General features: G+C 42.4%; 1 protein-coding gene across 3 annotated transcripts in view; it reads right to left on the bottom strand.

Moving 5' to 3' along the window:
- The window catches only part of PTPN22 (protein tyrosine phosphatase non-receptor type 22), a 95,936-nt gene that overhangs the window by 49,057 nt on the left and 32,374 nt on the right, over positions 1–14,505 (bottom strand). For all 3 annotated transcript variants that reach the window (XM_075615306.1, XM_075615305.1, XM_075615304.1), the window contains exons 2-3: positions 14,043–14,151; positions 12,460–12,536 (exon numbers count right to left, since the gene is read on the bottom strand). In XM_075615306.1, the coding sequence (XP_075471421.1) occupies positions 12,460–12,536; positions 14,043–14,151 (186 nt within the window). The remainder of the gene's footprint in view (positions 1–12,459; positions 12,537–14,042; positions 14,152–14,505) is intronic.

Here is a 14,505-nt window from a genome sequence, read left to right on the forward strand (position 1 = left end):
TATATCGGGTTGATAAAAGGAAATCAGTTACAACTAAACAATTGTTGGTACCACGGACATTCCGTAACGTAGTATTACACCTCGCACATAGTCATCCATTGGGGGGACACCTGGGGGTGGAAAAGACAAAAGAAAAGGTTCTCCGAAGCTTCTATTGGCCTGGGGTTCTGGCAGAAATTACAAACTATTGCTCCTCATGCCCAGAATGTCAGATCACCGCCCCGTTCAAGGCGTACCGCAGCCCATTGGTACCCCTTCCCATAATAGAGGTACCATTTGACCGGATTGCTATGGATCTAGTAGGACCCTTAATAAAGTCTGCTAGGGGACATCAGCATATATTGGTAATATTGGATTATGCCACCCGATATCCGGAGGCAGTTCCCCTACGTAGCACCTCTGCTAAAAACATAGCAAAAGAGTTAGTAGTTCTGTTTTCCCGGGTCGGAATTCCTAAAGAGATTCTATCTGACCAGGGAACACCGTTTATGTCCCAAGTAACAAAAGAGCTATGTAAACTCCTAAAAATCAAGCATCTCAGAACCTCAGTCTATCATCCACAAACAGATGGTTTAGTGGAAAGGTTCAATAAAACCTTAAAGAGCATGTTACGGCGGGCGGTTGATAAAGATGGGAAAAACTGGGATTGTTTGTTACCGTACCTGTTATTTGCCATTAGGGAAGTTCCCCAATCATCCACAGGCTTCTCCCCGTTTGAACTATTGTATGGCCGACACCCAAGGGGCTTATTGGATATAGCCAAAGAGACTTGGGAACATGAGGTTACCCCTTACAGAAGTGTAATAGAGCATGTTGCCCAGATGCAGGACCGCATTGCTGCAGTCCTACCCATAGTGAGGGAACACATGGAGAAAGCTCAAGAAGCACAGAGGAATACGTATAATAAGGGTGCTAGGGTCAGAATTTTTTTTCCAGGTGATAGGGTACTAGTTCTGGTTCCCACCGTGGAGAGTAAATTCCTTGCTAAATGGCATGGGCCATATGAGATCTTGGAAAGAGTGGGAGAAGTAAATTATAAGGTAAGACAGCCAGGTAGGAGGAAACCTGAGCAAATTTACCATATAAACCTACTCAAGCCCTGGAAAGATAGAGAAGTCTTGTTAACCCTAGTACCCCCAGGTCCGTCAGAGAATCAAGAAACTGACCCAGAGGTTAGCATAGCTGAAACCCTGTCTGTTCATCAGAAACGAGAGGTTCAGAATTTAGTGAGAAGAAACAAAGAAATCTTCTCTATACAACCAGGTAGAACTAGCGTAATTGAACATGACCTAGTCTCTGTACCGGGGGTCCGAGTTAACCTTAAACCGTACCGAATCCCGGAGGCCAAAAGAAAGGCTATAAGTTTAGAGGTTAAAAAAATGCTAAAACTAGGTGTAATTGAGGAATCCCAAAGTGGGTGGAACAGCCCTATAGTCTTAGTCCCAAAGCCAGATGGTACAACAAGGTTTTGTAATGACTACCGGAAACTAAACGCGGTGTCAAAATTTGATACTTATCCTATGCCCAGGGTAGATGAACTTGTAGAGAGACTGGGCAAAGCCCGATATTTCACAACCCTAGACCTAACAAAAGGGTACTGGCAGGTTCCCCTCACAGAAAGGGCAAAAGAAAAGACAGCCTTCTCAACCCCAGACGGCCTCTTTCAGTATAAGGTGTTGCCTTTTGGCTTACATGGAGCTCCCGCCACATTCCAAAGAATGATGGATAAAATTTTAAAACCACATGCTCGGTATGCTGCCGCCTACCTGGATGATGTGGTAATCCATAGTGAGGATTGGCAATCCCACCTTCCAAAGGTCCAAGCTGTGCTTGACGCAGTCCGGTCTGCTGGACTAACTGCTAACCCCGCTAAATGCACTATTGGTCTGGAGGAGGCCAAGTATCTGGGATATTCTATTGGCAGAGGTTTACTCAAACCCCAAACACTCAAAGTGGAGGCGATACAAAATTGGCGAAGGCCAGTTACAAAAAAACAAGTAAGGACCTTTTTGGGGTTAATTGGGTACTATAGAAGGTTTATTCCCAATTTTGCAACTAAGGCAACCCCACTAACTGACCTCACAAAAGCAAGAGGACCGCTAATGGTAAAGTGGTCCCCCGAAACCGAACAAGCCTTTAGAAGCCTGAAAGAAGCTCTCTGTGCCCAACCAGTGTTGGTCACACCTGACTTCTCCAAAGAGTTCGTAGTCCAAACCGACGCATCTGAGGTAGGGCTGGGGGCGGTACTCTCCCAGGAGTCTCAAGGTGAGGAGCACCCCATCCTTTATTTAAGTAGGAAACTAAATTCCCAGGAGAAAAATTACTCCATAGTAGAGAAAGAGTGTCTCGCAATAAAGTGGGCTGTAGAGACGCTCAAATACTACCTGTTGGGGAGAAAATTCCGGTTGGTCACAGATCATGCACCCCTTACCTGGATGTGTCAAAACAGGGAAAAGAATGCTAGAGTGACCAGGTGGTTCCTAAGCCTACAACCCTTTAAATTTTCTGTGGAACACAGGTCAGGGCACAAACATGGCAATGCTGACGGGTTGTCAAGGATGCACTCCCTAATATCCATGGTCGCTCATCCCTTGAGGTCTGAGCTGGGGGGGAGGATATGTGACAGAAACCAGGGGATGGTAATAAATTCCGTATATAGGGCTCCCAGGATACTAAACAGTTTCTATCCTGTTTGGCCTGGGAGTGCAGCCTTATAATACATACACTCCATCCCACAGTTTGGCAAGCGCTGGAACTGAGGGATGAGAGATCCAGACCAGAGTTTGTCTGCTGCCTGATTTCTGTCACCTGTCATGCTAATTAGGAATCAGGTATGTAAGACTGTTTTCCTGTTTGCTCTGGTCTCTCCACAAGAGCCAGGAGGCTGGAAGGCTGCTGAACTACAGAGGGGAGAAGACTCTTCCCCAAACAGGTTCAATCTTTCTGTTCATTTGTATAAGACTGCAAAAGTACCTTGTTTTGTTGTTGGGAGTGGAAAAGCCACTTCCAACCTTGAGTCAGGGATATCTAAGTTAAGTTATCGCTCAGGTGAGCAGCTTTTGTTTTGATCTGTTTTCTGTTGTATGCACTGTGGCAGTCTCAGTGCCTGGGACTGAATAAACCAGGCATAGCCTGTTTAAAGGAACAGTACGTGACGCCTCATCATTTAACCTACCCTAAAAGACCGTGTTCTAAACAGTCCCGGACAAACGACGGAGCCCAGAGTAAGCCGTTTGTCACAATATATATATATATATATATATATATATATATATATATATATATATATATATGCTCATATACATACACGCACATATATATATCACTAGAAAATAGTAGAGCACACAGAGAACACTCACATAGTGTATACAATTTATTCCAATATATATATATATACTGTATATATTAAAAGATAACCAAAGAATGAATGCACTAACTAGAAAAACTGGAACAACCTACCGGAGACTCTCATATCCATCACCAGTTTAAGTTCTTCCAAATCTAAGACTGTCTCACACTTTAATCTGGTCTGTAACTGTTTCATACGCCCATAATATATACTTTCTTTAACTGTGCATGCAATGTCTTGTATATAATGTATACCCTGTTCATTTATGTAACTGTATTTGTAACTATGTATTATTTGTCATATTAACTATGCCCAGGACATACTTGAAAACGAGAGGTAACTCTCAATGCATTACTTCCTGGTAAAACATTTTTATAAATAAAAAAAAAAAAAAAAAAAAAAATATATATATATATATATATATATATATATATATATATATATATATATATATATATATATATATATATATATATATATGCATTTCCCAGAATCCCTTGCTGCAGTGGAAGTGCTGTATGCTGGGTGATAATGGGCAAAGGCGGGGTTGCAGACCTGCCTAAGACATGCAGATGAGCATACAGTTGTATTTGCATATATATATATATATATATATATATATATATATATATATATATATATATATATATATACCCCATACAAACTGATGATATTCCTTCTATGTTCTAAAAATCTCTCCCGCAGGGTCCTTTAGTTCTCCCTACATAGAGCAATATACACAGGCATTCAATTAAATATACCACAAAATTACTTCTGCAGTATATAAAATATTTTATTTAAAGCTGTTGCTCATTAGTGGAAATAACTTTATTTTGTGGGTCAGTAAAGCAGCAAGTAAAACACGGCAAGTCTCTTGTATAACCATGATACTGTATGAATGTTTTTCATCTTTCTTCCTAAGTACTGTAGGTGCTAGTAAATTTTTGAGATTCTTAATTTTTCTGTAGATCACTTTCAGGGCTTCTGGAATAATATCCTTCAGAACTGGGTTATTCTGTAGGATATGCCAGTGTCTACATATGCCTTTATTAATGAATGAAGTTGCTATATTGTATCTAAATGATAAATGGTACCATCCTGCTATCATAACCATGTGATTTTTTATTTTTCTCATTGTATCTCAGAAGTGTTTCCCTGTTCAATGATTCAGCTTCCAAGATTCCTATATTACTTAGTTTTTATCAAGTTTATCCTCAAAGCGTTTGGCCAGAATTCCTGCATTTTCACTATAATCGCTATCCCTTGTGCAGTTTCTCCTTATCGTTTGGAATTGGCCATAGGGAATATTTTCTATCCATTTGGGATTGTGGCTACAAGTGGCTTCAAAAAAGTAATTACAATCTACGTCTTTCCTATCCAGATTAGAGTAAATAGCTCCATCTCCTGTTTTGAAAGAATTACCCTCCTGGCTTGTACTATTGATTTCTCTTGGTATGTTTGAATATCAAAATGTGGTTTTTTTCCCCCTCAACTGTTTGCTGTTAATTGACCAACTGGAACAAGCTGATTTATTGGGGCGGGGGAAGGGTCATGTGACTACTTTAGCTGTATAAAACACATATCCCGCTTGCATTGGCAAGGTAGCATTGGCATCTTAAGAGTGATGCATTTAAAGTGACAATAATAGTTAGACTATAGTTTAACTAGAGGTGACTGGGGACTGCATCCTTTCTGCAAACTTTTACTCAAGGCAACAAACGGTGAGCTTATATGTCCACACTTTGATCCCATGCTTGTTAGCCTGCATATTTTAACCCCACACCCCTTTACAACTTATTTCACTGCAGCCTCTCCCAAAACTGACTGCACAAAAATAACTCCCACACCAACTCAGCCCACAGAAACCCAGAACTGACTCTAGCATTGCAATGCAGCAAAACATTTGACAAGGAACAGGCACACCCCTGCTGTTTAGTCTGCACACACTCACTTCGCTCACAACAGGTCCATGCAGCACTGCCTACCTCTGGCACCATGAACCTGCAATATATCTTAACTTTTTTCTTTCTCCTGGCTTCATGGAGATGTTACTCCCTCTATCCACTACAAACTCCTCCATCCTGGCCTACACCCAACATCACCATACACCCTGGACTACTCAAAAGCCTTTCACTATCTACGGAATGTTGGTGGAGAACCCTAAAAACCAGCACACCAACCACTGCTCACTCTAATGGCAAACACCACAAATTTACAACTTGCAAACAACTACCCAAATTTCTGCTCATACTATTACTCTCTTTAGCAGGTGATATTGAACCTAACCCAGGTCCTCCCATTTCAAATCTGTCCCACACCCCTGAGAATACCCCCTTCAAATTCCAAAAAGGGCTATCTGTCGCCCATATAAATAGCCTGCTGCCCAAACTGGACGAACTAAGGGCATGGTGCATTATGCATAAACCCAAAGCCATCGTTCTTACAGAAACATGGCTAACCCATAAAACCCCTGATGCAAATATCGCCATTCAGGAATACTCCATTTTTAGGAGTGATAGGTTCAAGAGAGGAGGAGGGGTGTTATTTTATATTGCAGACATATTACAATTTACACTGTTAAATTGCCCCCCAAGCTCACCTTCTTTTGAAATTCTAGTTGGCAAAATCTGCCTCCCCTTTTCTAAGCCCATCTTGCTCGCTGGCATCTACCACCCCCCTAAAGCCCCTCTATAATCCCTGGCTGATATCACCCAGTTTCTTGGCTCCATTTCCTCTCTGAACGAGAAGAGTGAGCTGCTAGTTCTTGGGGATTTCAACTTCAACTGGCTTGACCCTAAAAACCATAAAATCCAGATACAACTCAAGTCACTTAACCTATCACAACTCATTTCCCAACCCACAAAGACAAACCTGAAATCACATAACCATTCCTTGCTAGACTGGATTCTCTCCTCAAACCCCAGCAGAATCCAATCCTCTGGCATCCTTCCTGACATTTTCAGTGACCATGCAATAGTGTACTGTGTAAGGAAAATTAAAACGCCCCATTCAAGCCCTAAAGTTCTCCTCACTAGAACATTTAGAAACTTTAACCCACAACAGTTTCTGGATGACCTTACCAACTGCCCATGGCACAGAATCGATTTAATTCCTGACCCTGATTCTGCGCTCGACTATTTCCAATCCGAGTTCTTAAAACTCTGTGATACCCATGCTCCACTACGCAAAATAAGGGTACGGGGGGCCCACCTTCCATGGGTTGCACCTGACCTTATAGCACTCTACCAGCTCAGGGATACCTTGTGGAAAAGCTACAAAGTAACTGGCACTACCAAGGAACTCAATCACTACAGATGCCTGCAGAACATGTGCACAAGGCAAACAAGACACGCAAGCACAATATTACTCTGACAATCTCCTCCAGAATACATCAAACCCAGCTAACTTCTGGAAGGTTATCAACAATATATTCCAGCCTCCTAACCATCAACAACCAAGTAATATCACTAAGGGGGATATTACTCTGACAAACCCCACTGACATTGCAAATGCATTCAATGATTACTTTGTGGGGTGTGCCACTAACTTATTAGCAAAACGCAGCCCAAACCACAAACCTGAATCTCATCCTGGGAGTGCCCACATAGCCCCACCCCCTCCCAACACTGCCCACAATTTTCAATTTGGCCCAGTATCTGAAGAGGAGATTACACAAGCGCTCCTCAAACTAAAACTAAGCAGCCAATGCGGACCTGACTTGCTACAATCTAGGTTCCTACGACTTGGTGCCCCAGCCATTGCCAAACCAATTGCTTCCATAGTCAACTCTATCCTGTCTGCAGGCCATATCCCTAAGACCTGGAAAACTGCCAGAGTTGTCCCAATCTTCAAAAGTGGGGACAAAAACACTGTCTCAAACTACAGACCAATCTCACTTCTCCCAATTCTATCCAAAGTCATGGAAAAATGTGTCCACTCCCAATTAAGCGATTACTATACCAAGATAAATTTCCCTAGCCAATTCCAATCTGGCTTTCGTCCCAAACACTCTACCGTAACTACCCTGCTAAAAGTTTGCAATGAAATCCAGTGTGGAATGGAACGGGGACAACTCACTGGTGCAGTATTCCTAGATTTTGCAAAGGCTTTTGATACAGTTGATCATGCTATCCTGCTTAACAAACTCCAGAGCTCTGGAATAGGGAAGCATGCTTTAAACTGGTTTCAGTCCTACCTATCAGGAAGATCCCAACATGTGACCATCTCAGGCTCTAACTCCGACCCCCTGGATATCACCTGTGGTGTCCCGCAAGGCTCTGTTCTGGGTCCCCTACTCTTCTCAGTGTTCATTAATGATCTTCCCACAGCTTGTAAGGAAGCCTCAATACACATGTATGCAGATGACACAATCCTATATGCACAAAGCCATAGCCTCTCTGACCTTCAACAGATACTTCAGTCTGACTTTTTGAGACTCGAAAACTGGATTTCCCAAAACAAACTGTTTTTAAACACTGACAAGACTGTAACAATGGTATTTGGGACCAATGCTACATTTGTAAAGCTTCCAGCGACTGAGCTCCAGATTAGAACCAACACTAACACCACCCTAACCCCTGTCACTAGTTTTAAATACCTGGGCTTATGGTTTGACTTCCACTTAACATTCGGATTGCACATTGATACCCTGACAACCAAGACCTACACTACCGACACACTTTATTGAAGTGTGGTTGGTACCGCAAGCCGGGAAATCTCCCGGCTTGCTAGTGGCCGCCCCTCGGCGTGCCGCGCGTCATAGACGCGCGGTCACGCGTCATCGGGAGCGTGCGCCCCCTGCACGCGTGTCCAGGGGCTCCCCGAGGGAGCCCTGGTGTCCCGCGATCGCGGGACAGCGGCAGGGGGTTCCGGGGGACCCGGCGGACCCGGCAGCGGTAGGGAGAGCGCCCCGATCGGAGGGCGCTCTTCCGCTGCTTCGGCGCGCGCCCGTCACACTCGGGCGCGCGCCAGGCTACTGCTGCGGCACAGAACGGGCAAATGCTCGAATAAACTGTGCCGCAGCAGTATGCCAAACTAGGGGTACTTTACAGGAACAAATCCTCCCTAAGTCTCCTGGTCAGAAAGCGTATTGCACAGCAGATGCTAATGCCAATTATTGACTATGGAGACATAGTATATGGCTCGGCTCCTCAAACCCACCTTAGCAAACTTGACACCCTCTACAATTCAATTTGTCGTTTTTTTCTCCAATGCAACTACAACACACATCACTGCGAAATGCTCAAAGAACTAGATTGGTCATCACTAGAGTCTAGGCACAAAGTTCACCTTTCCTGTCTTGCCTTTAAATTCTTTATGGGCATGCTACCCAGCTACCTGAACAAGCTCCTCACCCCTACCACATGCAGCACTTATCACCTGAGATCAGACTCCAATAGACTGTTCATGGTCCCAAGGCTCAACAAAGTATCCGGCCGCTCCTCCTTCTCTTACCTTGCACCCCAAAACTGGAACAACCTACCAGAGACTCTCACATCCACCACCAGTTTAAGTTCTTTCAAATCTAAGGCTGTCTCACATTTTAATCTGGTCTGTAACTGTCTCATTCGCCCATAATATATATTTTCTTTAACTGTGCATGCAATGTCTTGTATATAATGTATACCCTCTTCATTTATGTAACTGTATTTGTAACCATGTATTATTTGTCCTAACTCTGTGCCCAGGACATACTTGAAAACGAGAGGTAACTCTCAATGTATTACTTCCTGGTAAAATATTATATAAATAAATCTCCTACTTGAAAAAGTTCTACATTTAGGAATTCAATCTTCTTTTTATTAAATGTGGAGGTAAAGGACAAAACAAAAGTATTATCATTAAGACTTGTTAAAAATTGTTCCAGCTCATCTTCCCCAACCTTCCAGGTAAAAACAATATCATCAATAAATCGCCACCGCACAACAATATTCTCTGTAAAGGGGTTGTTTTTCCAAATGTTGAAAGTGTAGTTATAATCGTTTTGACAGTTATAATGTATTGGTTTTGTGTTGTATTTATACAAGAGTATTTTATTATAATTGTAATGCATAATGATTGAATTATTTACTCATATATTTACTGCACCTCTCCGTTTCCTAATTTTATACATATATAAACAAGCACCATGAATAGATATGTATACACAGTGGTATATAAGTGATTGGTATTTTTGTATTTGAGGTATGCCAATGAATTCAGAAATGGGCTATCTGCAGTTATCCTTCATTGCATTAGTAAGCCAATAACCTTTAACCTATCCAGGTATATTTTGAGTGATGCAAGGGTTAATACGAGTATAAGTAGCTCTGGACAGAGCCCGCACTGCAGCACCTACCTAAATGCCCCCAAGGAAGTGAGATATCTTCACAAAATGTGTAAGGTGAATTAACTACCGTCTGAGTTGCCTGGCAGACCATCCATGAAGTGATGTCATCTCCCGGCAGAAGCGCTGTAGTGCGAAGGAATGGAGGAAAGCCCAGGCTGCCGGGAGAGATGAAGAGTTGTAGGTCATCGGGAAGCGCAAGCCATGTAAAACAGAAAAAATACTCTGATGGTGCAATAAATGTGATAATTGTGTGAGATAATACTCAAGACTCACAAACATGGAGTGAGTAGTGTTCACGTAAAGGTATCTTTGAATGGCAGCCCGTCAGAGATGGTGCTCTCAGTGGCATTATAAGCTCTAGTGACCTTAGTAAATAACAAAATAACCGGACATAGTGCAGACTGTATGGAAAATTTATAAAAAGGTAAGTGTAATACAATGCACTCACATGGTTTAAAAAGTTTACAAGCGTTTAGATCTCGCGAAACGGATCTCAGCAGTGGAAAGAGTGATCTCTCTGCCTCCCCTGTGTCTCACCGTGTGCGTGTCACTGATGCGTCTCACCCAAACCGGAAACCGGAAATGACGTCATCCGCTCTCAGGGGCTCCGGTCGCTTGTGGATCTTACTGGTCAGCGTCACTCTACGCGTTTCACCGCACTCGGTTTCTTCAGGAGTTTTTAAACCATGTGAGTGCATTGTATTACACTTACCTTTTATAAATTTTCCATACAGTCTGCACTATGTCCGGTTCTTTTGTGCACTGACGGGCTGCCATTCAAAGATACCTTTACGTGAACACTACTCTGTTTGTGAGTATTTTGCACACTGAGTCTTGAGTATTATCTCACACAATTATCACATTTATTGCACCATCAGAGTATTTTTTCTGTTTTACATGGCTTGCGCTTCCCGATGACCGACAACTCTTCACTCTTCACGGGATTGAGAGAACGATCCCACACTGGGTTACAGCGGCATCCATCATATGTTTGTATTAGTATCACATTTTTATTTTACTCACAGTAAGATTTTGTTTAAGGCAGGTTGTATTATATATGATATTTTTAGAGCGCCACTGTTGATAAGTTTGCTTTCTTCACTTGCCGGGAGAGATGCCAGGACAGATTACACAGCATGTGGCTTGTGTCTAGAGGTTTGCTGGGTCTCTTACTGATTGCTTGACTGGGGTTTATGTGCCTTTAGTAGGAAGTGCTTTCATTCTTCAGTTATCTTTTAACATATATTTTTTGGAATAAATTGTATACACTATGTGAGTTGTCTCTGTGTGCTCTTCTATTTTATAGTGAATTTGAGCATACGCGAAGCTGGGGAATTCTCCCTGAAGGAGCAGCACCAAGGCTTTTTCTCTACCTCTACAGTTTTTCCATACAGAGACTGGACTTTGACCTATTTAAAACAACATAAGGTTTTGGCTTTAATCAATACAGTTTTCTATATGTACATTGGAGTATTTAACTTTTTCGACATATACAGTAGTAGATTTCTTGAACCATTCTATGGCATTACGACACCTTTATTTTGTTGTATGTACTGTATACATAATATTTCGCCCAGTTGTGTTTCAGGTTGAGCACTAAATGAAAAGAACACACATACACACACACAAATCCAATATAAAAGTGAATATATGGAAAATATACACAGTGAATTAAAAGTGTCTAATTATTAGTGTAATTGAAAATGATGTGTCAAAATGCAATCTCCTCTTTTAAAAACGAAGGCGAGAAAGGATGAGGAGGAGAGAATTCAGAAATGGTGGAAAGACAGAGAGAGAGAGAATGGAGGGATGGGAGAAGAAATAGTATGGACGGATGGGGGAGAGCGAAAGGAGGGTTGGGACAAATAGAATGGAGATAGAGGAGCAAGAATGCAGTGATGGGCGAGAGAATGGAGGAATGATGGAGTGTGTGTGTGTGTGTGTGTGTGTGTGTGTGTGTGTGTGTGTGTGTGTGTGTGTGTGTGTGTGTGTGTGTGTGTGTGTGTGTGTGTGTGTGTGACATCGAAAGGGGGGGGGAGGGGACGGAGAGAGAAAGGGGAGAAGTTGGTGATGTAATTTGTTTTCTAAATAATTTTTTTATGTGACCCAGTTTTTACTTTTGAAGATCTGGTCACCCTATATCTATTACTTGTTGACATAATACAGTGACACCAATTTAGTTAACATCAGTTGATTGTCTACATGGTGCTTCTTATATAGTACTAATCTACATAACAGACCTACAATTGTGCACATTTTTATGGGGATTGAGAGAGAAATATATAAAATATGATGAAAAATGAACGCGATCCCTTTTTTCTTGAACACTGTGTATCTATCTCTGTATCTATCTCTAAATCTATATCTATATATATATCCACTATAAAATAGAAGAGAAGGAAGCTGGGGAATTCTCCCTGAAGTAGCAGCACCAGGACTACCTACACTCAAACACACAATAACAAGAGGTCACTTTCCCAGTAGTGCTTCAGTTGGGACAATTAAATATATAAATACATAATATGGTGGATCTTGGTTTGAGATTGCTAAGATTATGTATATCTAATTATATACTGTATATACACACGTATAGATGCATGCAGACATGCTTCAGAATTGTCTTGATAGATAAACCCGTGCAGATTTAAGGGGTGTCACGATAGCCCCCTCTGTTATGAGAGTTTGCTGTCCCTCTGGCAGCAAAGGGGAGTAAAATGAATCCAATTGTTCCATATTCTTGGGTTACCCCAGACCCTCATATATTATACAGAACACACTTTACCTTAATGAAGCTGGCATTGATGTAATCGGAATCATCGTCTGACGTGATCAATGATAGTTCCACGCGGCTGTGGTCAACTGTAGTAGAAAAATACGTGTAGATTTAGTTAAAGGTTTTTTTTTTTACTAATTGTGCAATTTCATACAAGCTGGCCAAAAATTAAAAAAAAAACACTTTCATAAGCAATTTGACAATTTGATTGGCTTCCTTAACCAAATCTATCTGTGCTAAAAGTAAAGATGTGGATTTGTTTGTTGTGTTGGAAATGAATTACTATTTTCATTTAGTTTTGCTCTCTGAGTGGGGAAATGTTTGTCAATCAAGTGTTTTCTTTACCCGTATTCAACCGTGTCCTTCTCAGAGAGCCTATAAAGATAAGGGGAGGGGGCCTTTGCCTGTGCAAACTCTTGTTGAACAAACTGTGACATCAGACCAAATGGAGCAGCTAGAAGAAATCAAACCCCTCCCAAGTCTCAGCATTAATAACCCAGATGTAAACCCTCAACATGTCACTGCCATTTGTAAACTTTGGTCCTAGAACCCCATTAAAGAAACTGGAGTTTTTCCTCTTGATAAACCAGGTGCAATTCTTTTTTTACTGGTTTTATACCTGTTGGTGGCCCTAGAGCACTGGAGTTGCCCGACACTGTACTATAGGTACCCCTGATTTTAATAGGTGCAGTATATCAGGGCTTCCCAGTGCTGGAGAAGAGTTCATCTTCATTCAAATGATTGGGACTAAAATCTTCTCCCGCACAAGGAAGAGGCTTCACTGCATGTTGCATAGGGACCTTACAAGGATTGGAAGGCAGCCTCACTCCCTTCTACCATCAGTGGTCTTATAGACTTTAATGGACAATTGTCATTTCTTTGGTCCAGAAACCTCAAACTTCCTCCATTTGACAGCTATGTGTAGGGGGGGTTAGTAAATTATTAATGAAAGTAGGGATACATACAGATATAAAGCACAAAGCTCTCCCTTAACACACATTTCTGTGGCACACTAACACATTCACACAGCCACCAAAGCTACATTCACCATTCACCCCCTGTCCAGTTTTTAGGATAAAACTAGAAGGCTCAGAGAGGTTGCGTTGTGTTGAGATTCATTGCTAATCCCTGTGGGTAGAACCAAACCATACCCTGTTGCACCTTTTTTCTACACCTGGTGCTTCACCTGACACTGCAGACAGAGAGCACTGGATTTTGCCGTTGCAGAAGTAACCAACAGGGAACAGGGCAGAATCTCTGTACACCGCAGCCTCTCTGGTTTCTCTCAGTTACACCAGGGGTTGCCAACTCCAGTCCTCAAGGACCACCAAAGGGTAAGGTTATAAGGACATCCCTGTTTCAGCACAGGTGGCTCAATCAGTGGCTCAGCCGAAGACTGCACCACTGATTGAGCCACCTTTGCTGAAACTGGGATATTCTTCAAACCTGACCTGTTGGGGGATCTTGAGGACTGGAGTTGAGCACCACTGGCTTAGTACATAGCTCCCAAGGACTCCACTATGTTGCAGGTCCCTCTGGTAGTAAAAATGTGATGTGTTCATTCTAGAAAAGGAAAGAAATTCCAAACTCACAAGGCAATATGTCTTTGTAGCGGTTCTTCTTGAAGTTCTCAGCCCGTTCTGCTGCTTTCGTGGAATAGTTGTGGTCTTTCCTGTACTTTGCAGACTGCCTTTTTAGATGCTGTGACCAGAGAAAGAAACAAACGGGCATGGATTATTCCTCACATTTGGATGGATGCTGGTTACTTATTGTATATCTGCAGTCAGATGCTGAACTAGGGGGGTGAGCAGGGCTGCCTCCCCGGGCGCAGCATCTTAGGGAGTGCAGGTCTGTCGGAGTAAGACGGAGTTGGGTCACAAATTCCGGTGTCCCCCGCCAGAACAGACCCCCTCCCCCTGCTCCACAGGTAGGGGCTGTTAAATGAGGGGGAGAGGGGAGAATGGAGAGAGAGGGGAAGAAGTAGAGAGAGAGAGAAAGAGAGAGAGAGAGAGATCATGGAGGGAGAGAGAGAATGGGGGAGAGAGATAATGGAGG

Source organism: Ascaphus truei, chromosome 9 (assembly GCF_040206685.1).
Source record: "Ascaphus truei isolate aAscTru1 chromosome 9, aAscTru1.hap1, whole genome shotgun sequence".
Lineage (NCBI taxonomy): Eukaryota > Metazoa > Chordata > Amphibia > Anura > Ascaphidae > Ascaphus > Ascaphus truei.